The sequence below is a fragment of the Coturnix japonica genome, chromosome 10 (assembly GCF_001577835.2).
Source record: "Coturnix japonica isolate 7356 chromosome 10, Coturnix japonica 2.1, whole genome shotgun sequence".
Lineage (NCBI taxonomy): Eukaryota > Metazoa > Chordata > Aves > Galliformes > Phasianidae > Coturnix > Coturnix japonica.
The window spans coordinates 7,805,027-7,832,837 of NC_029525.1; the positions used below are offsets into that span (position 1 = coordinate 7,805,027).

The 27,811-nt window shown below is 44.8% G+C and overlaps 1 protein-coding gene across 6 annotated transcripts; it reads right to left on the bottom strand.

The window, feature by feature from the left end:
* Positions 1–80: 80 nt before the first annotated feature.
* Positions 81–26,725, bottom strand: MAPK6 (mitogen-activated protein kinase 6). 6 transcript variants are annotated; one of them, XM_015872812.1, is made up of 6 exons: positions 26,589–26,725; positions 6,615–7,824; positions 5,697–5,841; positions 3,876–4,040; positions 2,960–3,161; positions 81–2,357 (listed from the first exon to the last, which is right to left on the bottom strand). In XM_015872812.1, exons 2-6 carry the CDS (start codon positions 7,167–7,169, stop codon positions 1,259–1,261), a joined length of 2,166 nt encoding a protein of 721 aa, XP_015728298.1. In that variant the 5' UTR covers positions 7,170–7,824; positions 26,589–26,725; the 3' UTR covers positions 81–1,258. The 6 variants fall into 6 exon arrangements, with proteins under 6 accessions (XP_015728298.1, XP_015728294.1, XP_015728293.1 ...); XM_015872808.2 differs by lacking the exon at positions 26,589–26,725 and adding an exon at positions 25,885–26,056; XM_015872807.2 differs by lacking the exon at positions 26,589–26,725 and adding an exon at positions 12,480–12,607.
* Between the last annotated feature and the right edge of the window lie 1,086 nt (positions 26,726–27,811).

Genomic DNA, 27,811 nt, shown 5'->3' on the forward strand with positions numbered 1-27,811 from the left:
GTATTTAATTAAAAAAAAATAATAATAATAAATCAGAAGGGAAAACAAATTTTCAGAAGACCGAGATGCTACATGCTATATTTAACCTAATTTTAATTCATGCTTGCTTTGGGGGGGGGGGAGGGAAGGGGGCAGGAATCATTCAGTAAAAACATACAGTAAAAACAAAATGTCTCACCATATAGAACTTTAACCTACAGTAATGTTGTACCTTAATTATTTCCATGCACACAACTAACGTTACAAAAGGTTTTAGAAATGAACACAATTAAGACTTCTAGGAGCGTTTTATAATAAAGCGATTCCTAATTTCTTTTGTAGAGATCAAGCACCTCCAATTACAAATTCCTATACACAGTGAGTGCTTTACTTGAAATGAAAACTAGAAAAAAAATGTATTGGATAGCCTCAGAATAAGCCCATGTCGATATATATCCAGCTATGTAGGCAATAAAACCATAGTGCTAAACAAAAACTCGTATCTGAAACGTAACTCCCAAATTAAGTTGCCTTTCTATAATTACAGAAATAGACTTATCTGCTAAAATAAATAAAAGTGCTGCATATTAACACTTCACTATAAAGAATGCATACCAGAACATTTATAAATACCGAATGATTTTCAGTAAGAAGAGCGACTACGATAATGCTGGCTAAATAGAAGTGCAGCATGAGAAGCACTATGGGTGGTGAACGTTTTGCCACATACTGCTGTTACCTTGAGGTAGATAACACATGCGTACCAAATTCTGCATTCGTTTCAGTTGCTGCTGGTATCATGTGTCTAAGAAATGTGTACAGTATGAAACCCTCTCAAAGATGCACGTCTGGAAAAAATAAAACAACAACCTATTGGGAAAAAAAAAATAGATATTCTCATGCAATTTCTGTACAGTCTCACTGTGTACATTTCAAGGCAAGGTTCTTTTTTTTTTTTTCCTGCAAAACATGGACACTGTTTTACTGAGAGAATGGTTTTGTTTCTTTACTTGGTTTAGTGCACTTTTTGTTACCTCCTGCATTTTGCATTATTTTGCTCTATTCTTTAATTCTGTGTGCAAACGACATGCCAGTTTAAAAACAAAGCTAACTGATGTATAGAAAGGAATTCTGGATCGTAAAAACAATGGTAAACAGAAAGCTAATGAAATCCATACCAAAATTACACCGTCTGATTCAAGTAAAAAAATTACTTACACTAGTAATAAAAAAAGACAAACACAGCTCATGAATATAAAAGAAATGTCTGCTGAGTGTTTTAATTTAGGTGTTTCAGAATGCTGCTGTACGTTTTGTGGGGAATCTGGGGAGATGATTTCATAGCGGAAGGCGTTAGCGTGGCCTGGATGGATTTCAGTGGCGAACCAACGGGGCTATGAAACTGAGGAATACCTATAGCCTCAAGCTGCTTGTTGAACAGGAGTTCTCCACTGTTACTGAGAAAGCTCTCCCCTCTCTCCTTCTCCCCAAGCTTCCCCTCTTCTACTGGCTCAGGTTCTAGCATTTCAGCATCTTCTTTCTTACTAAAAAATTTGTCCAAATAACTGGTGTAAGTATTTTCTTTTTCAACTTGTTCATCTTTCCTCACCTCACAACAGAACTGGTCTATGAGGAAGCACTCCTCCCCATTACTTACAAACTGACTGTCCCAAGAAGTTTGGTACAGAGCTCCTAACTGTGCCAAGTTAGCCATTCCCTTCTCCTGCTTCTCTCTGCTTACCGACTTCGATATTAAACCTTTCGACTCCATCTGAGACACCGAGCTATTCAAGTCATTTAATTTATCAACGTCAGTAGGCTCGTGTTGTAAACTAAGCTGAATGGTTTCTGCTATAAACGAATCAAAGTCAAATCCTTGATTCTTCTCCCTTTCTTTTTCAACGAGTTGCTGTGATGCTTCCTCAAGTGCTATCTGGGCTTTCACCAATCCATTCTTTTCACATTTAGACTTGCCTTTCTTATCAGACTTTTCTTTGCTCTGTTCCTTCCAGTTTGAAAGATCTATAATAAGCTTGGGCTCATAGTAATGGTTAACTTCACTGTCTCGCCAAACTAAATTATCTAGGTATGAAGATGACCTCATTTTGTAATTACAAGTGTGACTACATTCCAGATCACAGTATTTGTTTTCGTGGTGATCTGAATACTGCCAGCAAGGCTCAGTAGAGAAGTGGGTGTCAAAAGCAGGATCCTCCAGATACTTTTCACGATCTCCATCCAAATATTTGCGAGGATCTACTTGCACTTCTTCCTCATCAGTAACATCAGAAAGAGCCCTTGGATCACGCTGAACTTCATCAGCTTCATAGTTATTATGAATAGGCCAGTCATGGTCTGAAAACTGACTTTCATGGTATCTGCAAAACAATTTCCTAAGCGTTAGCAGCTAAAAACAGTCTTCTAGCTCCCAAGACAGAGACAGTTACATTTAGCAGTTCCCTCACATAATAACAATTCAATAAAGGTAACAGAAGTTTCTCATTAATCAAATCAGGTACCTCTTCCAGGTTGTTTGTTGTATTGTTTTTTAAATTTAATCTGGCATAAAGCAATCCTCATATGCACATCTGAAAGATTCAAATCCAGAATTATGTACAACAGCTCACTCCATCTACAGAGCTCTTCTATAAAGCGTAACGCACTTCAAATACCGCTACTGTAATTCTCCTTATTGCTGTATGTACCGAGCATTGGATGAGAGCAATCTACACAAGTGAAAACATGGAGGGGGGAAGGGAAAAGAAACTAAACAGTAATGGAGAGATTAAACTTTAGATTTTAGATTCTCAAACATATCTCAGGAACATATAAGCATACCCACGTCAGCCTTATGAGTCATAAGCCCAGTGATTCTTTCTTGAGAAATGAGTAGAAAAGGAAACAATGCCCAAGAAGCAACATGACTTCAAATAGGAAACAATTCAGTAATGCTACACGCCACAGTAAGTAACAAATTTACCTTTCCCAATTATATATATGGCTGTGACTTTCATCCATCAGCAGAATATCATCAACCTCGTCTTCAATGTGAAAAGGATGACTTGAAATAGGCTCATCCGTTGGAAAGGAATAAATGCTCATGTAAGGATGGGACAAAGCTTCTTCTGCTGTCAATCGATCCATGGGACTAAATGTCAGAATTTGCTCTAGAAAGTCCAGTGCTGCAGAGTAAAAGATATTTAAAAGGAGAAAAATGACATCTCAGACATCTCGAATTGAAGATCACAGAGTAATGCTCAGCTCTGGAGGTGTGTGTCTGCTTAGAAAGCATAGCTCCCCAACTGAGAGGTATCTATTACTACCACTTTACTGCCCAAACACCCCCCCAACTACCATTTGGCAGCCATAGCAAACAGAAGAGTAGAGGTCAATCCTAGGATCTACACTAATTTAGCCTAGCACAGGAAAAAAAGAAATACTACAAGACAGAATGCTTCAAATGGAATCAGTACCCACCAACTGTTATGAAACACTGCTCAAAACAAAGGCTCAAAACAGATTGTTTTGGGGACTTAAGAAAAAAAGCAAAACACAAACCAACATTTGTGAGAGTTGTTTTAAGTCAACTCAATCCCAACATTCCTTTATATTTAGAACCCCAGCGTCTCAAAATAGAGCAGTTCTGTCAGTCTCCCAGCATTAGCAGGTCCAGCACAGATGCACGATTCTACTCCCAACGTGGCCAAGTAGCTATTGTGTATCAAATTGTGGTGTTGTTCTTTTACTTTATTACAGTAGAGGACAATCCATCACAGAATACAGACTCTTCCACCTGAAACTTCCCTGTAACACTTACAGATGTGCACTGCTATGGTGATCACTGCTATTCTATGATTTTTTTTAATTATAAGAAATATTTCTTTGGAATTACTTACCTTCAGGACTGATGCCTGGAAGCAACTGAGTTAAAGGTTTGTGTGGCTCAGTCATATCATTTCTAATGTAAACTGGAATTACATTGAGAAGCTCCTGACGGTCCTCCTCATGTACAACAGGAATTGATTCTAGAATCAACTGCATCTGTTCAAGTTCATGCGCACCTGAAGACCAAGAGAAGACACGCTGTCATTTCTTCTTCAAGCACTTCCACCCCTGTATACAGGGCTATTTGCACGCCACTGCTTCCCTCCTTTCCCAAAGAGCTCAAGGCAATCAGAGATACTGACACGTCTCATTAAATACAGATACAGGCTGCACCATCTCAATCTCTACATGCTGTTGATTCGCTCCAGTGGTCTGAATGTCCAGCCTGCAGTGGACACCCTGCCATGCATTTACCAGGTTGAGTAAAGAAAAGCCAAGTCACTGAAGAGAAAGTGACTGAGCCCTGCATTCCCCAGCTGAGTCAGCACAGCCTCATATCAACATACTACAAACTCCCAATACAACCTTGCAGACTGCCCATAGTTTGCTGCAAATAGAATTCTGCTCTACTATTACTTCATGTCCAATCCACGCTAAAATTAATCAGCTTTATTCATCCCTCTCTAGGTGGGATTAACATTCTAAAAGATTTATTAAGAGAAAAAGATAAAAGTCAGTGTTATTTGAAACAGCTACTGGACTCCTCAGCCATGACATTGCATCTCCCTCCCCACCCCAGGTGTTCATCCTTCTTCCTGTTCCTTTAGCTTTCCAGAAAGCAAGATGCCAAGGGGACAATTCAGGAGCAGGCAAGAAGTTACAGATTGACCAAAACAAGCCCTTCAAACAACTCTGTAAAATAACTTGACTTTGGTTATTAAGACCAAGTTAAAAAAAAAAAAAAAGCCTAAATTACGGTTACTTTGGCAAATATTAATGCAATTCAAGGGGAAAAAGCAAAGCAAACAGCTCAAGTGCTACTGGTGGCATTGCACGGCAACCACAGTCCATCTACATCAATGCCAAAATCCAGACTTTCTCCCATGTTCTGCTGTTTTTCAGTAGGAGTACTTGGGGCAAAGCAATCTAATACATCACTTATGAGTTGGAAGCATTACTCCAATAATTATTAGCTCAGAGTTAGCAAATCAGTGCAATTCTAAGAAAATCCTCCTTGCCCATTATTCACTGACTTATACAGAATTCTGATTTCAGGGTGACAGTATTCCTTTAATAGTATTTAATGAGAAAAATCCTTCGTTCTCTTTATCTTGGTGTATAAAGGTGAGAGTTACTGCAGAGGTTTTAGTCCACATGTATCTAGGAGGAATGTGACTTTTGAACCACAAGCTCAAATCTTTGAGAGCTTTATCTATACAGCCCCAGTAAGGTGAGCCAGCAGGAGGCAAGTGCATCAGAACAGCTGCTGGTGAAGGCCCAGAATCCACACAAAAATCAGCATTTCAGGGGACTGCTCTAGATTAGCACATCTGCTCCATAGACTGAATCCCCATCAGCAGGGGGAGCACACCAAGTCAACTCACAGAATGTATATTTAGAACATTTCTTACACAGCCAATAAATAGAGCTTGACCAAACTACAGGAAGATCTACCACGTGTGTGCTCACTATGTTAAACTCTGCTATTGATTGAAATACACAACTAAGACACACAAACGCATCGATTTACAGCACAACTGTGTAATAATACAGCATTATCCTGACAGCTGGAGAGAACTGATACTAACCAGGAGAACAAACCCTTCCTTAGGAGTATCACCAGGCAATACTGCTCCTTTTAGGAACACAAACAATATTTTTCCTCTGCTTACCTGCAAAGAGGGTTTTCCCAGTCAGCATTTCAGCAAAGATGCAACCTGCAGCCCACATGTCAATGGCTTTAGTGTAGTTGTTAGGAGAAAGTAAAAGCCGGGGTGATCTGTACCATTTAGTTACCAATCCTTCAGAAAGATGGCCCTAACAAACACAGAAAAACAGACAAAGAAAATGATTACTTCCTTTAAAAAGAGGTGTGTTTTTAATTACTTTTTTTTTCCTTATGTTTCAATGCAATACTTGAAAGATTTTGGTCTTGTGACCTCAGGAATAGTTCTAAGTCATGTACTACCTTTTAAAATGAACAGCACTGTCTTTATGAACCAACAGTAACAACAGACAAGCGTGATTCCACTTATTAATCAGACCCTACAATAAAACTTTGTAATTCCCAGGTGCCAAATAAATGCAGACAAAATAATTAACTCTCTGAGGAGACATCGGCTGACCAGGAATGCAGCATCTCTGAATAAATCCCAGGAAATTGGCCACACTCATACACTACGCATGTACCATTCATAATCTTACCTAAGGCTTACTCAATTATGCCTCTACATGATGCTCTTGAAAAATCCCAAGTTCGGTATTCACGGTTAAAAATAACCTGCTTTTCCTGAATATATCTAATTATGCTTTATTTTATGCTGCAGTAATTGTTAATTGCCCCCATTTGAGATAAAAGATGTCACCTAGAGACCTGTTTCATTTGATTTGCAAGTACTTCATGTCTACTGTGCGTACGACCCCTAATCTGATATCCTACTGCTAAAGAAGCTTTCTACAGACTGGATTTTACTCTAAGTACCTCAACAAGAACCAGCAATTTTATTTAATTCTGCAAGAAGGGAGAAGGAACTATTTTAAGGAAGCACGGCTGTCAGCATATCACTTAAATATTTCCACTCTTCACACACCTTGTGGGAATAATGAGGATCCATGATTCGTGCAAGACCAAAGTCCCCAATCTTCAGCACCAAGTCTTCGGTATTAATGAAAAGGTTAGCTGGTTTGAGATCTCTATGCAGAACATTTGCAGAGTGGATATACTTGAGCCCACGTAGCAGCTGGTACATGAAAAGTCTGGCATGATCTTCCAGTAAAGGGCCTTGCTCTAGCAGATTAGCCAGATCCGTCTCCATGTATTCCTGGACAATGTAAACACAGTTCAGCTCTGTCAGGGAGCCCACATCATCTGTTAACTGGCTTCCACTAGGACCAAGGATTTCAAATACTTTGACAATGTTATCGTGGTCAAGTCTTCGAATAATTTTGATCTCACGTAGAGCATGTTTCACACTCTGGGGATCCGTAAGGACAATTTTCTTGACAGCCACTCTCTTGTCACAGTCATTGTCGACAGCAGAAAAAACTAAGCCATTTCCACCACAGCCCAGTGGTTTTAAGTCCATATACCGAGAGCCCAGATCAAAACCATGAATGTTCATGAGACTTTCAAATTTCTCTGCCATTTTAAAATTCTTTACGTTTTCTTTTTCCTCAAACTACTAAGCTTCTGTAAACACACGGAGACACTTCCACTGGAATCTGAAGGAAAGGTCTTACGGAAAGGGAGAAGAAACACTTGGCTTCGACTGCAAGATGGTTTCTTGACACTCTCATTTCATTATGAGCCAGCCAGGCCTGTTGTGTCCCCTTGAATTTAGAGCCCGTCAGCTCTAGAACTCAAACCGAGCATAAGATAGAAAGATTGCAGCATTCATAGTTCAAGAAAGGTGCAGCATTTCTGCAGACATTAAAGAAAATACTCACAAGAAACTCAAACGGAATGAAATGACATACTATGCACTCAGCTCTACTGTGCTAAACTGGTTAACATTTAACAAAAATGTGAATAAATATGCACATAATAGGCTTCTATTAACATCCTCCTCCTCACAGTGCAGATACATTCAGTGTTGGACTGGTCCTGAGCAGCGTCATTCTACGGTGCTGGTAAGCACTATTTTTTCTTCTTCCTCCTTTTTCCTCTCCTTTGTTTACAGTCTGGTTAAACAGGAAACTGGCAGCTCTTGATTTACAAAAGATGCCTTCTGTTAATGATCAGGTGGCTCCAGCTCACCACAATCACAATCAAAGCTACCATCCATCTTACTCCGTGGCAACCTGAAAAGAAGACAGAGAGAGATCAGTATTCCAGCATGTACAGAAGTCCTCTACCTCTCCCAGCTCCTAATAGTGTTCATTCACAAAACGTTGGGTCACCACTAAAGCTGAGCTAGTAGAAGTGACGTTTCCTTTTCATACTTCTTGCGGACAGGAATTGGCAATAATCACCAGACCATCACTTCTAAACACGTGTAGCCAAAGTTTTATATACGTAACCTAGTGAAAACGTAAGGCACATCAATGGAAAATATTCCTGAGTTCAAGAAAGGAAAGAACCTGGAATTCTCCATGACAGCTGTTAGACACAAGTCAGCAACAATAAATATCCCGTAGCTCAGCCACCAAGTTTTGAAGTCATTCTTTCCACTCTGTTTAAAGCCAAAACTGGGCAGTTCAGCGCTCACAGAAAGGATAAAGGGAGCACACTTCCAAGACTGACTGAATTCACCACCTTAAACCCTTGTGACTTTGCATGAATCTTACTCAGAGCCCTGCTCTACCTCTCCATGTTGATTGCTGCTGGAATCACAAGGACATCTCCTAGATATTACATAAATTACAATTTACCAACTACCTCCACATTTAGTCATGCTAGATTACAGAAAGGAATAAATCACAAGGACAGCATTTCACATAACAACCAATATGGTCTCCGTTTCCCCTAATGTATGGGCACTTTCAGACATCATTAATTTTTCTAATGGCCTAATAAATGCAATTACTAGTTACGAAAACAAAAGTAGCAATTTTCTCGGTAGGTTTCCCCTGTCTGCAGCAGCAGAACGCTGTTATGAAGAACACATTATATTTCTGCAGAATACCCCCACTGTTCCTTCCAGAAGCTCAGACACCACAAAACAAGAGTCAGAAACACACCCTGCACAGCAAGGCAAGCTTGGGCCAGCTCCACTCAGATGCTCTTCCCCAAGGACCAGAGTGACAGCAAGACACAGGATGTCCTCGCTTCAATCTAAACATAGTTAATCACTGAACACATCTGAGCTCTACAGCCAGCCGTCTCTGCAAACAGAAAGGTTCTCCAAGCTATCCTAGTATTAAGAATTAGCAGTATAAAGGGAGAGCGTTCCTGCACTTAATATTTCAGTGAAACAACCAGGAATAAGCAGAACAAGTTTCCATACTCCTAGCAGCACAGCAGCTGACAAATTAATATCAACAACAGCCTCCTAATTCGTTAATCAGAATCGCATGCAGAAATAATACAAAAGGCAGACTGGCAAACAGGAACAAGAGTGCTGCAAAGCCCTCAGGACCACCACTCACTCCTGCAGCGCAAGGCTGCCCTATAAAGAGATAAACAGATATCCTACATGTGCAGGACACCGAGCCTCCCCCTGTGCACACCCAGGACAGCCTGCATCAAGGAGAAAGGTAAGGAAACAAGTCACCCTCTGCTGGTTTTGTTGTTTGAATTGACACTGCTGAGTGCAGCGCTCCTATACCCAAAGTGTTAAGAGGCCCAGCCTCTCGGTTTTTATTTTTTTAAATAAAAGCCTAAAAATATTTTCTCCTTTGCATGCACCAGTTTCAGGCTCACTCACATTGAGCTGCTGCCTGCTAATAAACTAGTTCACTTTAGTCATTCCCCACATCACATCTCACACTTAGCCCAGGTCCAAGCACTGCCCCAACACCCTCAGCTGCACTGTGTTTTATACCCACGGGGCCAGCTCATACAGTTTTACTCTCCCCTTCTAAATAAGCCTATTGTTTCACATCACTGATGTCTTCAACATTCAGCAACACACGGCTGGGTTGCAGCAGTTGTGCAACTCATCTGGAACCTCCACTTCAGCTGGTTCCACTGAAGAACACAGGAAACGATTCAAACAAGAAGTGACCCAACAGCAGCAGGGAGCAGCACTGCAGGGCTCTTCACTAACCCAGCCGCTACCCCAAACACCGTGAAAGCAGCAGCACCAGACGAGGATGACATTGCTGCTTTCCTCCAGGAGAGCAGTGATGTCCCAGTTGCTCACCCAGCTGGGGGTCCTAATGCTTTCACTCTGAACCCCCCCCCCCCCAATGATACACTTTCAATCACCAGCTTCCACTGTACCCTTCCACTACATAACCACTAATTAAGACCTTTTCAGAAGGATCATCGTCGCTCTAAGAATCACAGCAACTTAGCCAAGGAAACAAACATCTGCTGATGACACCAGCAACCTGCTGCAGCCTTCAGTCTGACCCCATCCTGCTCCCAGCTCCCTGTGTCGCTCTGAGCAAGCAGCCTGCTCCCAAAGCCCAGCCAGCACTCAGACCAGGGGAAAATGCTGGGAATCAGACCCCCAAACAGAGACAGTGCCTCACGGGGCAAGGATGAGGACAAGCAGAGACTGTCTGCGAAGAAACAGCCCCAGCAGAAACAGCCTGCTTTAAAGCAACCCAAATTAGGATTCAGTAGTTTAAGAGTGATCTTTTATAGTATCTTAACAAATAGCAGGTGTGCAGCAGGTTCATGCAGACCCATGTCTGAACCAAACAACACATTTCTGCACTACAGCCGCTACTTCAGCCCACCCCCCCTCTCACAAGCAGCACTACAGCCATGCTGTACTTTGCCCTTCCTGCTGCCTCACACAGCCCCAGGGCTCTGCTTGGGGTTGGAAACACTGCTCGTGGTTCCCCATCTAGTTAATGGCAAACAGACACCTCACCAGCCTCACCAGCAGTTCTGCGACCAGATGTGGGTAGGAGCAAGTTAACCCTAAACTTCCTTTCACTCCAACCAAAATAATAACTAAAGGATAATCAAGATTAAATCATGACTTTTTAAAAGCCAAAATAAGGTCAAAATAACAATATTTCTTCAGAGCTAATTCTAACTTCAGAGAAATTAGGGTTTGTTTTTCCAGGCTCTCATACTTAAAGATCAACAGGGACACACTCGGTGCATTTTCAGTTTCGCTGTCAGCCGTAACCACCAGCCCCCAAGCACCTGCCTTGAAAACAAGCAGTAAATAAAGAACCCGATCACCCCTTCCTCGGTCACGTAACAAACCTAAATCCGAACGGTCCGTCACACATGGCAGCGCATTACAGACAGGGGTTAATCACCCTGATTTGTGCCAAACAGGCCGTTCATTCACTTTGGGGCACCGATGGCTCTGCTTACATCAGCCGTCACCTTTCCAAGAGCACCTTTTAGAAATGATTATTATTATTACTGCTTTTTTTCCTGCCCCTTCCCCCACAGCTCTGAGTGGACGAGCAGACTGGGACTGTGCCCTCACCCCACACACTATGCAATACAAGACCAACTCCGTGCTCAAGCTGAGCACAGGGCTCTCCTGCTGCATTCAGCAAACAGGATGTGCACTACGACACTAGTCCGAGCCGTTGACTTTTTCTGAAATCCAAACAGGACGGAAAGGGGAAAGATACGAGTCAAATTAATCACGCAAACCGCATCACCATCAAATCATTACTCACAACAGAAAGCCCAGGAATGACTAACGGCGCGTTATACAACCTGCTAAGTGCTATCTTCTGACTAAAGAAATACAGGGCAGCAGCGTTGTTTCGGAGCAGCCACGTTGCAGTCAGTAGGCAGTGAGTCATCGCCAGCTCAGAACCGCTGCTCGCTGCCTCCCACCGCTCCCGGAGCGACTGCTGCTGGGTCACAAGTGTCTTAGAGGAGATGGAGGAGCCCGGCGAGCAGCGCTGGGCTGGCAGTGCAGCCCTCCCTGTGGGTTACTGGGCAGGAGCTGCCGCTTCTCCTTACCGCTGCTGAAGAAACGTACTGTCTGCCCGGCTACAGGGCTGGGCGAGATGCAGAGCTCCCTGTCCCCGTGCTGGCCGTGTAAAACACTTACTGGCCCCTGTTACCAAGCCAGAAGTTGCCTCAACTTTAAGCCCCCGCTTTCTGGCACGCACAGCCGGTTTATAAACACTCGGCGCTATCGCAATGTTTAGATATGCGCGCACAGATACACGCCCGCTGACAATGGGGCTCACAACAAGGCGCACCGGGCACATGACGGCAGACAATGACCCCATTACCTCAGCGTCCCGCCGGCCACAAACGGCACCGAGTTCCGCTCAGAACGAGCGCTCGGCACAAGCACGTTCCGTCCCGTTCCGTTCCGCTCCGTTCTGCCCCGGGGCGCAGTGCCGCCCTCAGCTCCCGGTGCAGGCGCCCCGCAGTCCCGACGCGGAGCCCCGCGCGGTGCAGCCAAACTTCCGCCGACTTCCCGAGTCCGGCCCCGCTCGAGGCCCCGCTCGGCCCGTCCGGCCGCATCCATCCCCGGGCTCAAACGCACAACGCGCACCCGCCAACGAACGCAGGGACACTCGGCGCGAGGCCCGGCCCGGCCCTACCTTCAAACGCCCTTCAGGCCGCGCCGCGCTGCCCCCGGCCCGGCGGAGGGAGCCCCGCGCCCCGCCAGGGAGGCGCCGTTCCCGGGGCGCAGCGCAGCGCGGCCCGTCCCTCCGTCCCTCCGCCGCCCCCGCTCCGCCGCAGTGCGCAGGGCCGGGCCGGCACAGAGGAGCGGAGCGGGCCGGGCAGGGGGCGCCGCGGCGGGAGGGAACAAAGCGCCTTTGTGCGGAGGGCCGGGCCGGGCCGCGCGGGCGGCTGCCGAGCCCCGCAACCTGCCCCGCCTTCCCCCGAACCCCCCGACCGCACTCACGGGCCTCCCCGGGCTCATCGGGCGCTGTCGCTGCTCACACGGCCGGGCCCCGCGGCCCCGACACCGGCTCCCGCCCGGCGCCCGCCCGCCTCGCCGCAGTCGCCGCCGCCGCAGCCGCCGCCATGTAACCCGGCGCGCAGGGCAGGCGGGGGCGGGGACGGCGGCGGCTCCGCCTCGGCCGGGCGGGGCCAGGACTGCGGGGTCCGGAGCGGGGACGGCCCGGCCCACAGAACCGCTCGTCACCGCGGTTGGGGTGGTGGGTCGGGGTCCTTTAGAGACCGGCGGTGTTTTGCTGCCGTCAGAGGCACACAAAGGTAGTCGGCGTCCTGTTGATACCGTCTGAGCTGCTGTTAGCAACTGCCCCTTCCTCCTGCGCTGCGGTCTGTGCTCCATCACAACGCCGCTGTCTCACCGCCACTGGTGCGTTTGACCCGGCGAGGCCCAGGGGTCGGTTCAGACACCACGGACTTAAAGCACGGATCCGGGCGGCGCACACGGCTCTGCACGGGTATAACAGCCTGCAGTGCTGGCTCCGTGCAGCCGGCGGCAGGCCCGGCTTCCCCATCAGCCCACGCAGGAAGGGGGACAGAGCGGCCCTCCTGCTTGAAGAGAATGGTCCCACTCACGTTCTCTGTGTCACTGGGGCCCTGAATGCTTTTCCCACAAGTACCTGCACGCTGCTTCCCACAGCTCTCACTCCAGCAGTCATTCGCTCTCTAGTCCTCACCTGCAATTATATCTCTCTTAACTGGATGTAGGCACAGACAGTAAAACTCCACTTTTTCCTCTAAACCACGAGTACAACAGAAGAAAGCGAAATAATTCAAACCTTAAATGTTTTCCCCATGAGACTTCTCTGCGAACATCTCGGTGCAAGGTGAGATGTTCTCAGGCTTACAGAGATGCAGGAAAATCACAGTGCTGCGTGCAGCAGAAGGAAAGCTGAGGTTCCACGGAGGGAGTTTCAGCACAGCTCTGGGGCGTTCCCCAGGTCCCACACAGCCCTGTCAGCGCGCGATGACTCAAAAGAAGATAGAACAATTAATGCTCATTTTTACTGTTTCAACCGATTATCTCTGGCTTGAGATAGCGCAGAAGTTGCTCACAGTGCACAGGGCTCTGTGCCTCCCTCCTCTGCTACCCACACAGCAGCGTCCTATTGACCCTGGCAGTTGTAAATATCGCACCAGCTCGTAACAATAAGTCTTGGCAGTGATGGGTGCAGGAAGAATCAGCACTGCTCTAAAGAGTAAGTGAGAAAGGGAAGAATGGAAAGGCCAGTTCCACGACACAAAGGACTGCAGGGGGGGGAACTGGCACAGCCCCACTGGTACTGCCTGCTCCCCAGCCAGCTGCTCCCCTCTTACTGGGAGCAGTGAAGAGTTGACTGGGGCATTTGCTAACTTGGTGCTGGACAAATAGCTTACACACAGATGTCAGTAGCCAAAGAGATGCTGTTCATTACGATATTTGGTAATTTATAGGCAGCCGGCTATGCTGCCAGCGGTGGACAAAAGTCAGAGACAGAGTGGCATCTAACTGCCAGGCAGAGCAGCACTGGAGGACTGCAGCACTGGCTGCTACAGAGGCCTGTATTTAAATACAGTCTATAAAAAACTGCAAGAGCGCATACTTGGAAGAGGTGATGTTAGGACAGCGCTCATAGCCAAGCCACAAAGGAAAATTTATTTGCATTAAAAGGAGAGATTTGGGACACGCACAAAAAGAAGCAGGAGCAGCAGTGGCTTAAGTGTCTGAAAGCCAAAGCTATTTACTTAATTAAAGAATCCTTCCACCCATACAAAGTATTCTCATTATGGGAGACAAAAAAGAAACAATCTGATCCTAGGACATCACAGCAGGAAAAAGATACACTACAGCCTCACAACAGCAGCTGGAGACCCTATCACTGTACTACACTGTTTGCCAACACCCACACTGTCACATCAGGTGGAAAAGTGATACATCCGTGGAGTTAATGCACAGCAGCCCCGGACATTTGTGAAGTTGTGCAGCAAACACAGTGAGCTACAGGCTCACTCCCAAATCTCATGTAGCCCAGATGTATCACTAGTTTTCTGGGTTCCTAATCAATGAATCAAGATCTCTGCCCCCCCAGCCTTCCTTGAGTTATTCTCTGCCATTCTAAGAGCACAGTCTGTGCGTAAACGTAGTGAATGAGATCCTCCTATCTCAGGGAAGTGTTGCTCTGCAATTTTTAGCTATCTAATCAGCCTAATTGCTAATCCATACCTGGATTTTTGATAGCTTATTAATTAGCTATAAATTCCTGCATTGAATTGCTTCCCCGCTCCCCTAAGAACACAATTACATTGCTTGTAGATGATACGTTATACGATACCGTTCCATTTGAAAACAGTTGCAGATATTAACTGCAGAGTAAGAAAAGAAATTGGTCTTAGAAGGCCATAAAGCCCAGCAATTAAAAAATAATTAGAACTGAAACAATGAGTCTTTTATTAGATCCATGTTCAAAAAGATCAAACAGTAAATTCCAGGGTACTATTTCAGTCCAAGCGTGAATCACTACTTGTGGCATAAAAGGGAATCAAGCATTTTTTTTTAGCAGCCACACCCATTAAGATTGGCAATGGAAGAAAGACTATGAGAAGCACAAAAAGGTTGCCCAAGGTGACTTGGCAGCTCCAAGCTTTTGTCTCAGTTTTTCTGTGGGAAATCACTGCTTCCTGGGCCTCTCCTCATCTCAGCTACCTCACACCAAGCAGACTCTGCTCCCAGTGAAGATGAAGGTGTTTTGGTGACACTGGAAGACCAGTGAGGTTGCAAACCCCTTCCTTGCTCTGCCATCATACACTTATAGTGCTGGAATTCAGCACAGAAGTCCAGGCACAACTGAGCTTCACTGAAAAGTTAGACTGCACCTTTCCACATTGTATATAGGTTTTTCTTTTCCTTTCTTTATTATTTTACACAAACACATTTTTCTGATGCAGACTCTCTGAGTTCATTGACACCATTCTTTTCACGCCAACATGATCGGCAGGTAATCACATACAAATCACCATTTTACATGTTCTTTTTAACCAAAATGTGGTGTCAGAGTCCTTTCTGAGTTACACTCTGCTAGGCAATAACCAAAGCTACCGCTGCACAGACAGCACACCGTCACCTCACGCATTCATTGGGTAGAACTGAGTTTGCTGGAGCAAAGTTTGTACCCATTTACAGTATGACAAGGGAAAAAAGATACAAGAACATTAGAGGAGCGAGAAGAAAGGAAAAAGGCAAACCCTGAGGTCTTCATCGCTGTGTGAAACAACAGGAAAATGGAAAAGAACAGACTATTGACAAAGAGACCAATTCAAAGCAAAGGCAGCAATGAACAAAGGGCAAACGAAGGTGGAAAAAGGAAGTCACTCACAGAGAATGTTTCACTCTGAGGTTAGAAATAAATGGTGCTGTGACATACTTTGGAAATTCTGTGATTCTGCAGGAAAAAAAAAGTCATTAAAAACTTACAACTGAACTGAATTCTTCCCCCTTGGTAGACGATCAGCAATCTAGGGCAATACAGTACGCCTTAACTGGACAGAGTCCCCTCTTAATAGCTTGCATTTATTTTAAGACAGGCAGTTCCATTGCCTACATTTTCTGTGTCTTTACACTTAGCACATGGACAGAGGAGCTGCCTAAAGCAGCAGCTGGTGAAGCCATGGCAATACTGGGAGAAGAGGAAACCATAGAACATGACCCAACTTATAGCTGGGTCAACACTGAAAGCAGCCTCACTGTGTGAGATTCACTTGGCAAAGCAGGAGCTCTTCCAGATTTTGGGACCTTTTTTTTTAATTCCTTGCTATCTAATCTTGCATAGAAGTTAGACGTTACTATTTCATGCACTGAATAGTAATCACATAGAAAAAATTACCAGGGTGGGCAATGAAGGCAGGAGACCAAAGCATGTATTAGATTTGAGCACATCGTACTGATGCAGCGTGTTCATGCCTGGCTGCTCCGAGTGACCTGAGTTTCTTCTAACTCCCCAGCACAGGACACGAGACACACTGGCACTTCAGCACAAGTTAAAAGGGCCCGATGATGGATTTACCCAGAACAATCATATTTCACTGCAGAGCTACTGCATTTCATTTTAGAACTATACACATTTTCATGCAGAACTACTCCAGTTAGTTGCTATAGAACAGTAACCCTTCCTACTTGCAGCTTTTTGCAGCATTTTAATTGCTATTGCATTACAGAGATGAAGTGTCTGTTGTATGACTGTAAATACAGCTGGTATTGCAGTGCTTGTCACTGACAGAGAAAAAATTATCCAACTAACATTTGCTAACATGTTCGCTAGCACCAGAATCCTCTTGAAATACATTTACAGGGGGCAAAGCTCAATACAAACACACGTGCAGCAGCTGATAGACTTCTTTCAGCCTGAGGCTGTGCAACTTTTACATATCAAATAGCAACAAATGTTATCTACAGGCTCGTAAGGGGAGGAGCAGTGAGCAAGCTGAGGCATTTCAAACACTTTCAGAGATTACTTTGCAATAAACTGCACATGGGCTGGCTCACAGCCAGGAGGAAATCTTTGTGAGCAATCAGGAGGAGATGTGGTGCTGCCACGAGACATTTGGGGCTGGAAAAATATTGCTATCTGGTTGTGCTGAAGGAGTCTTAGGCCACTGCTGCCACTCAGACACAGCCCCTGCAGAGCCCTGCGTGGCTGGAATATGGGCTTGGATCCAGCCTAGGTCACCTGTGTCACTGTGGTGCTTTCCAAAGCAGTGCAACAGGGTGAAACCAGTTGGACTTCGAGTTGCATGGAGTACCTTTGGAACTAATTCACAGCCCATCAGGCAGGGACCATCCTCCATTCACTTTGCCCTGCATACCACAGTGACTGTACCCAGAGCTCGGGGATGCAACAGAGGATGGTGAAAGGCCAGCAGGTGAGAAGCACCGTGGGGCCAGGGCAGGTGGGCAGCGGGTGGGAGTGCTGCTGCTCTGGGTGTGTGTCAGCCATGGCCAACACTTACTCAGGATTCCTGAAATAGCAGAGCAGGGCTGCTTGGAAGCACACTGCTTCTCCCAGCACCTCCTACAGCCGCCATCAGCTTCCTACCCCCACCAGCCTCCTGATGCTGGAGAGAGAGCCCAAGTGTCATTAACTGTGCTAATTACATTCTCTCATCTTTTTCTTTTCTTTTTTTTTCCCTTCAGCAGATATCAGAAAAGTAGAACATTTTTACAGAACTTCTACCATCCAGTTGTACAGCATGTACTCAGCACTGCAAAAGGTAGCCTAAGTTGTTTCTGATGTACCTTCAGACATCAAAACAGGAGGATTTTACTTTAATAACAGAGAGCTCTGGAACCAACTCCTCTCCCTTTTCATCCATAACTTTTTTCTCAGTATACATTCCACCATCAATTTCCAAAGGTTTTCAGTGTAACTATATGAGATTATTTATTTCCCCACGTTCTCCAACCCCATTAAATCTCAACTTTCATTATGATTTTCAAAGATACTTCAAGCTTTTTTCAACAGTTTTGAGACTCTTGGGAGGGAATGCATTTCCAAACCATTTGTTTTCTCATGAAAACTGAGTTTTGCCTGGATGCCGCAGTCAGCAGACATTCTATAAATAGGTTCGGACAGGAAATGATGTAAGGTATCAGTCCACTCCACAGAGGGCAACTGCCTGTAGTGCCCGGGAAAGAGAGACTTGCACTTTTGACTACTGCACAGGTCAAAAACAACCCACAACAACAAAACAACCCCAAAACAACTGCAGAGAAGCATCACTTATGCAGTGGGTTTCAGGTTTGTGAAGCACAAGATCTCTACCCACCATATTACAACTCCAGCAAAAAAAAGTATTTGCTTGCAACTACACTACAGTGAAAACCAGGACAATTAAATTTTCCTTTGAAGAGGAAAAATTGAGCAGAATTGTCTAAACTCGCTTTGTCTTTTACTAATAAGGCGGAGCTTTCTGCTCCTGACATGCTCTAAATGCCAGCAGGCATTGGAGATTCTCCAGATTGTGGCTGGTGCCAAACACCAGGATCATCTTCTTACCCTGGCATTTACCATCAGCTTCAGCAAAGTCTCCTCCAATTCAAACTGCTTTAAATGGGCTCCAAGAATAGCTGCTTAGAAGTTCATCTTTATTCATTTGATCCCAATAACTATCTGTTCCTATTCGCAATATTAGTACATATTGGAGAAGCAATTCACTGTCTCATTTTGTTTCTGTCAGCCTCCACGAAGGTAAAACTCAACCACATACCCCGACATAGTTGCAACACGGGTAAAGTCCACAGTAGAATTCTCAATGGGCTGAACTTCAGCACATTAACTGCAGCCTTCCTGCAGTGCTCCCAACCAAGGTGCAACTCTTCCCAACACCAGCAAGCCCTGCTCATCCCATTCCTCACTGTGCTTTCAAACCACCGCTGACTGAGTGTTCTCTGTACAGCAGGCTACAAGTGTTAGTGAGACACAGTGACCTACCCAACAGATGTGCCTGCTGAGACTCTCAGTGCTGAGAGCAGCACGGCAGCAGCATGCAGAAGAGCTGTCTTTCTTTGGTGGGTCATCAAGCACTCAGGTGCATCCCCACAGCCCCCCGCAGTGCCATCTCATGCAGGGTCAGCCCCAGGCACAGTAGCATGAGGCCTCTGCTGGTGTTTTTCTTTGACATAGAGCTGACATTTGTTCCTTCTGGCGGCCCTGCTTTCAGAAATGGAGAGTTTCTGTTCATTGTTTGTTACTTATCTGTTCCCACGACAGACAAAGCAGCCTCGAAGTGCTTCCTACCTATGACAGGAATACATAATACACAGCACATTTTTTAAGCTTCTGTACCAAGTAACTGACTTTACCAGAGCTCTGAATTTATTAAACTCTAAAGAAGAATTTGATTTTTTTTTTTGCACTGAAAGCAATGAATTTTTGTTATCTTTTGTTATCTTGGAGATATACAGTTATAACCTCTATCAGACAGTACTGAAACTGAACCGTCCCAAACCTTCTCTGTTAAAGGCTGTGCAAACAGAAACAGAATCCATCTGCCTGTGTATAAATTCCAGGAATAAAAGCAAGTCTACTCGTTAGTGCTGTTCATGCATCGTGTGTGAGCATGAGAGAAGAGTCTGAGAGGATACAGGAGAAGGTGGGCAAAGCTGTCAGTCTCTGCAGAACTCAATGAGAATGCCAGGGCATGAGATCCCACTGTCCTTAATGATCACCAGCATAAAAAAAAACTAGAACTCTAGACCTGGACCTCATTCTTTCCTGTACTTGGAAAGAAAACCTATATATGCTGTTTGCTTCTTGACCTCCAAGAAAAGGTACCTACATGCCTATTTATTGAACAGCCTGCTCCACAAAGACGTGCTCTTCTTGTAAAGAGCTAATGCAGACTGCTTCACAGAAATAGCTCCACAGGACAGCACAGTGCTGAGAAATCACTGAGAAGCAGCCCAGTCACATCACGTACAGTCGTGTTTGGTACAAAGCTGTTAGAACTAAAACTTATGAGATGCCACATGTACCTAAAGCTGTATTTTCTGATGGGGGGGAAGACATTCTGCCCTCATTCTTTCTTTTTAATGAAACATTGGAGAAACATCTAAGCCTCATCTAAAATCAATTACTGATAGTGCTACTTAATAAACAGAAATGTTGCTAACCCTTATCTCAAATTCCTTCTTACTGTTTAATCTGGGCACTCCCAAAACAAGGCATCTGAGATAATCGAAGAAGGAGAGTTTCAACCTTTGGATCAGCTCTAATTGCAATACTTCATTCTCACGATTGCTGCAATTCAGCAGACCTTGATGTCATAATAGAAATTACATGACTGCTCTTGCTGTCATCCAGGGCAATGTAACTGAGCACACATGGACACAATGTCTACTGTTCCTGGCAGCTGACAGTGCCAGGAGCCAGGTGAAAGCCCAGTCTATGTTCCTTTGCAACCATTATCAAAGAAGACAGGTGCACAAGCCCATACATTTCTGTTCAGCTGCAGGAGAATATCTGTGACAAGGCCAGGCTACTCAATGTGAGATTGCACTTGGTGACCCAAAGCAATGAAGTATTAGGCTTCAGCCATGGAACAGTGGGAAGACTCTTCCTGGTAGTCTGTCTTGAAAGAGCAGCCCAGAGGGACAAACTGCAGCCTACAAAACTCTCATCTTTTCCTCATTATTAAATTCTCCAAAACAGCCTCTCTAAGCTACAAACTGTCTCAGAAAAGACATAACCTTTCTGCCAAGGATGGATGCAAGTCTCACCCCTTGCCAGAGTCCAACCATCCTGACAGGCCTGGACAAAGAGTCTCCTTTGTGCTGCTCCAACATCCTTCTTCAAGGGCAACTCCAAGGAAGACCTGGCCCACAGGTTGTCCTGGTACACACACCTGTCTTCAAAATGCAGTGCAATATTCACTAAAACGAAATTGCTGTTTTCTGCCCCAGCCCAGCAAAGGTTTCAGAATGTCAGCTATTTATTTTTTGCTGTCAGACTATCCAGGCTGGTATTTCCACAGCTGCATGGACTGTCTAAATACTTGAGAAAAATGAGATTATAATGGTCTGTGATAATACTCCTGTTTAAATAATTTAGGCAATTCATTTACTTGTAGAAAAAAAAAAAAAAAATGATTCAAGGACTATATGTACAATTTGAGTTCAAAGTACTACTCTGAACCCAGTGTTTATCTTCCTTAATCCAATGATACTTGTTGGTAAACAAGACAGATGTAATCACTGCTAGGAGCAATAGTAAATCAGTGGCAAGACTCATACAGGCCACTGTCAAGTTGGAGAACTTCAGCCAAGAACATGCAGTAACTGCTGAAATCAAATGAAAAAGCAGAGCAGTAATTGAAACTTTTGAACCTTTTTACACAGAGGAGCAAGAAAATTTATCTTCCTGATTGCTCTAATGTTTCAGATAGCAGGAGAACATGGGAATATGGCCTTAATGTCAACTAGTAAACTTCTGTGACCTTTCAAGGGAGCTATATCTGCCATGACGATCATGGTAATCAGAACAAGCTCTATCTGCTCTCACATAGGTTGGCTGCCTGAACAGATACCTCTTTTTGTCTCCACAAGTGCTCAGTGCTTTGCTTCATTCATCGTACAAGACAGATAGTGCTCACCTGATTAGCAGTAATTGGATACCAGGAAAAATAAAATCCATGTACTGCCCTATGTCTTATTTATCGTGTCCTGCCCTGGTCTGAGGACAGAATCACAGGGGAACTTTTTGCTTTACAGGGCTTAAGGGTTCTGCAAATATCCATTAATTTCATTTCTACAATCTGCAAAGCTCCCAGGATATCATCATTTCTCCTTTTGTGATCTGAGTCACAAAGATCAAGGTCACAGTAACTGTTAATAGCAGCCAATTTGAAATTCCTAGAACTTTCAAAGCAATTGGTACTTTATTCTGCCATTCAGGTTTTCAAAGCGGTTGGTACTTCTTTCACCAACTGCACATCCACAAAGTTCTGAATTTTGAGCATTTGTGGATAATTCTGGGCTTTGCCCAGGTTCTTCTCCCAGCACCAGAACATCCCCATGTAGCTGTGTTTGCACACCCTTCACACCAGCCTCTCTGCCCCCTTTCAGCTGCTCTGCTGACTTCTCCAACTCTCATTTCCCATTCAATCCCCAGTTGCTATTTGCTTTTCTCCTTTCAAATTCAAGTAAGGTTTTTTACATTTTTTATAAAGTTTTCTCCCCAACCCCAAAACTTTATAAAGTTTTCTCCCCTATTCCTTAAGAATTCCCAACTCATTCAGTCCTCATTTCTGCATTTGAGCCAACCAGCTGCTTCCAGCTTCTTACCTGCAGGAGCCTTTGAAAGCAGCACATGGGAGGAACGGTCCGCTTACATCATATTAAGGTGCCCCAACCCAACCAAACCTGCAGCAGCCCACAGATACAGTCACAGGAGAATTCCTGTGCAGAAGTTTTCTCAGCTGGAACACACCCAGTTGTGACAGACTGCTCAGGGAATTTGTCTGCTACCACATCTATCCAGCCTGCAGAACCTGAGGTCTCCAGTTCATGTACATTAAGAGATTTTCCACAAGGATAAAACACAGCTTTGATTCCTGATTTCAAGAATTCCCTCCTGTTCTGGAACAGGCAAAGGGACTTCTAAAGACTCTCTTTGTTCACCTGCTTTAAAAGTAGGGCAAAAATCAATGCTTTCCTCCAACCCAGTTCTTGTAAAATGACAAAGCAGTTGAGCTAAATTTTTTAGCAAAGTTGGGACTTGGAAGTGTACCTGGCACAAAACCTTTCTATCCAAAGACTTCTTAGCAGTCAGTCAAGTTGCATCTATCCAAAAAGAGGCAAGTACTCCTCCAGACCGTGGCAATGCAGGAGATCCGCAGCCTCACCAGAGCCATGCTGTGCTTTGCCATATCACTGCCCTAAAGCTGCTCTCCATCACTTCTCCTTGTGGGCAAAGGAACAGATATACAGCTGCTTCTCTGCACCCAGGCCCCTTATCAGGCTGCACTGCATTTCTAGGTGGCCTTTTCCTGACATGCCCTGGGAGCCTGAAAGCCACTAGGCATACTGAGAAAGGAGACCAAAGGAGCACTGGCAGTGCGGAGCTGTGGGGCACAGGGAGGCTGTGCGCTGCTGCTGGGGGCGTGGAAGGCTCTATTTGATATACCCAATGATTCCCTGTTCTGCAACAAATATTGAACGATTCTATGGACTAATCTCCATCATCAGCTTCTCCATAACCTCAGCTTTTGGCTGGTTGGAGGGACTATGCTCAGGGAATAGGAAGAGACAGCAACAAGGCAGCGTTAGCTTGGCTTTCAGGTGGTGTCAGAGGCTGTAACTTGTTATTATCTCCACATGACAAGCACTCCGAGACACCCCCACACCAATCCTATTATGAAAAGCTAGATTTCACAAAGCTGTTTTCCAACATGTCATACTCAGGTTTTGTGGCTTCCCCAGACAGTTTCACAAAGATGGGTCACAGCTGAGGAGCACAAGCCGGGACCTGGTCTGGCTGACAGGCCCTTCCCACAGCCCCGCTCTCTGGCTTTCATGGAGGCTGATCCACCTGCCTGTCACTCAGCAGCAGGTCTGCTCCTGGGGTCTTTACTGAGTGAGGGACAGGAGATCCCAAAATGAGACCTGTCCCTCCTGCTGCCCCTGCCCATGTAAGCCACCCTCTGCCACCCCGCAGGGACAGCATCACCTGAAGAAGGCACACAAGCTGCTTGTGAGCCTTCAGCAAAATGCTCACAGTTACGGCAAGCAGAAGCCTAGGAAATACAACTCCAAATTCTCACCCTTCTGTTCCTTAAAACCAATGTTTATTGTGCTGCAGGTGATGGCAGCCCCCAGCCTACCCTCACTCACTCATATTTTCCCACGTGCCGAGATGAAGCTTAGACATTCCTCTCCCTCTGCAGAGTGAGCACAGTGTTTATATTTACAGGAATGGAGCTGTGCTTACATAAAGCTTCACGCAATGCCAAGTCCAACGTCTGACAGGAAAATCTGTTAAAAATATATTTTTGGACTTTTCCAGAGATCTAATCTATCTTCTGTGCATTCCTGACCTTCAGAAAGTATTTCCATCTCGCACATTAAGTATAGCAATCCTCTTAACAAGGGAACATTTTGTTAGAGCTTTAAATTGGGTTACGTAAATTATTTGTAGTTCTGACAGCAGGTTTCTCTTCTGTCCACAAGGACGGACGGCTGTTAGGAGATTGCTACAAGGTTCATTTGCAATCACAGCCAATAATCATCTGAAGGTACTGTTCGGAATGGGATCTTACCTAGGGATACACGCTGAGTTTAATAAGGTATAAAAGCCTCTATAAAAGCAGCATATTTGGTAAATAATTTGCAGCACAGTAACCTTCACACAAATTAAACATCAACAAAAACTGATGTGAACCATAAGTTAAAGAAAAAAACATAACAACCTCTGACTCCCATTAAACTTTAGGAGGCACAGAACACAGATGGGAAAAAATATCTGTTTATCTATATAGACAGAGAGAGCACACAGCTCCCTGCCAGCGAGCACTGCCTGGCACCAAGCACATCCCAACCCCTGAGCTTACCCTTGCAGGCTACAGTGGGAATCAAGAGTGGTCACGATCGGGAGCTGTGCATCTAGTGAAGTAGTTGCTCAGAAAGAAAAGAGCACAGAGTAGAAAAGTTATTCAAGAAGTAGCAGCACTACTTTTAGCACTGCATTAGAAGGCTCTGGGACTGAAGAGAGAGATTTTTCAGTGCTCTGTTCCCATTCTTCCTTCTCAGCAGCACCTTGTCACCCTCCTGCAGTCACTGTCCCGGCTGACTGGGGCATTGAGTTTCTACCAGTTACTTCAGGAGTGAGAAAAGAAGGGTAAGATTTACAAATGGGGTCACACTCCATTTGCTGTTTTTTTGTTTTTTTTTTTAAGGTTCCCCATTCAGTTTTGGAGCAGCTTTAAAAATAAAAACAACAAACAAATTACACAATATTTTATTCAAACAGAAAGCGTTTTGTTTGGCTTTAGAACATGGGTCACTTATGGGAAAAATTTAAAGTGAGGATTTTCAGATCAAAATACGGACATTTCATTTTAAAGTCTCCGTAAGAGTATCTCAGATTTTTCTCCCTAAGTAACAAGGAACAGCGAGTTAAAATTCAAGTAGTTTGGGCAAGTTTTCATTCAATTTTAAGCATTAGCAATTGGGAAAATCCAGGAAAGCTGCTTTCTACACAACCCAGCTGGCACTAAGCCCTCCCAGCAGCAATCCAAGCACCAACAAAACCAGCCACCCCTTCTGCAGCGTGAAGGCACTACAAGAAGCGACACTCGAGATGAGAAAGAGCACATGGGCTTGTTAAACCACTCATACACACACACACAAACACAAGAAACATTCTAAAGGTGTTTAGCAGAGGGAGACCTTTACTCACAGGACTGAACGTTTTCCAATCTCCCTGTGAATACTCCACTTTGGTGCTTCCGATCCTACTGAGATAACCTGTAGTGCTGAATTTCTTTCATATCCCCTCCCCTTCTTTGATGCTAAATACTTACTTTCAGCAGCCTTTACAGATTGCCTCCCTATTAATTAGCAGCCTGTCTTATAACACTTTATCTACAGAGAATGCAACGTGTTAGTACTTCTTGGTACAATGTTAGTTATTCCTTTGAATTATCTGGAGGCATTAGCTGACTAAAGTACAATGCTTTCATTTGTATAACAGACCGTCTATTGCTATTTTGGTTATTCTCAAGAGAGAGGTTTTTAAATGTTAGGTAGAAAATTCCACCTTAATCCTTTATACTTTGCTCTCTAAACATACAGATCTCATATGAGTATACACAGACATTTAACTTACCATTATTGAAGCTATCTTTTGACTTCCTCAGTATCATTAATATTTAAGCAGAAAGAACAGAGCGAAACCAATTATAACGACACCACACCAGAACTAACAAAATGATGTTTAAAAAGTCATACAGAACAAGTGAGAAGGTCGACCAGAAAATGCAAGTCAGGAATAGCTGCGACCTGATGAGGAGGAGGAGGTTATGTTTCTGTGATACGAGCAGTGCACAGCTGTTACTCTAGTAATAATTCATCATATTAATATTTAAATGAGAGGAGGAGGAGGGCATGAGATTGTGTGTGACTCAACAGACCCTCCCTGTCCTTAAGCAGAAAAATAGGCCACCAATAGGGACAGAGCATTAGGAGCTACGGAGTGGGAAGGTTTGTTTTTATTTCCTCTTGAATAAAAGTGGGCAAACTGGTCCCTGAATCGGTCTGCAAACTACGCTACTTTTACTGCTGAAAGCTGAATTCTGTGTCTGCTTTCAGAAGAAGCCATTGCCTGAGGACCAAACTGATCGGGGAATTAGTGCTCTAGGTCGGCACGTTGTTTCTAGGATTTCAGTATATTTCCAGAGAGCTTCGCTTCCTGCAAAGAGCTGCCCGTAGGAGCCTTGCCTGACTCAGGGAACTGCAGAACCGCTGCTGTGCTTTGCCGTTTTTCTACAGACACGGCGATAAAACCCCTCTTTTTAATCAGCACTCACTTACCTCAGGCTTCTGCTACCACCTCAGCCCAGCAGGGTCTCTCGCACAAGCAGGTTCAGGAAACCGCTGGCACCTGGGGCCGAGCAGGAGAGCCTGCCTGCAGGAAAGAGTGCCGAGAGCTGCAGCGAGCTGCGGGAGGCACAGCAACACCCGGCAACAGCACGGGGCTGCGGGAAACAGCTGATGCAGGCACAACACAGACAGATGTGGGTGGCATCCCTGGCAGGAGTGGCAACCTGGCCACGTTTGGCCGCGTATAGGGTTGCACAACTTCAGTATAAACGCCACCTCTCACATGCTGCCCTTTGAGGTGTTGGGTTTCTTTTCAAATTCGGTGTAACTCCTCCTTGTCAGCAGAAAATGGGTTACTATGACACCCCTGGCTGAGCACTGCATTGTTGGCGAGACAAATGTATAAAGGTAATAAGCAACCAGTTAACCAGGAATACAGACACAAGCTCCAGGAATGACGAGGGTGCTGTATAACAAATAGCTTAGAACAAATCCACAGAGAGAGATTCAGCTCGATGCTCACTGGGAAAACAGAAGATAGGCAAAATAAAATCATTAAGAGATGCAAAGCTAATGCAGTAACACCAGTGCTCTGAGATAAGTTCTTCATCTGAAATTTTCTATTTTCTCCTATTCGAGCAGACATTTCTCCCTTCTGTTTCTTCAGCATAATCCTGCAAGATCAACTTTGCAAACCACCTCAGTTAGAGCTGATAGTAATTTTAATTGATCAATACAGATTTTATTTGCTTCATCCTGCACAACAGGGTTTGTGTTATTAACACACAGCACAAAACACAGTTCTGCAGAGCTTCTCCATATCCATTGTTAGTGTCCCCATTGAGTGACCATATAAAACTGGCCTTCATAAATTGCCACAAAGATCTGTGCCTGAAGGGAGATCAACCCGCTGGTCATGCTGGAAGAACAGAGAGTACCTAAACTTCTAACAGGAGTAGACCACAGAGGTCTCCAAGAGGACAACCTCCTCTCTGTGTTAGTAATTAAGGCTGGAGAAGTTGGGCTCCTCCTGCCCAACCTAGACTTAATTACTGATAGAGTCCTCTTTCCAGCTCCACCAACGCTGCTTCCTCATGGATAGGAGCTCCAAGCAGTGTAGAGCTCTGATACACAAGGCTAGAATTAGCCACCTACCCCATTACTGCTCACAGCTGTGACCCACATGTTCTCAAGCACACTGAAAGGTGGAAGCC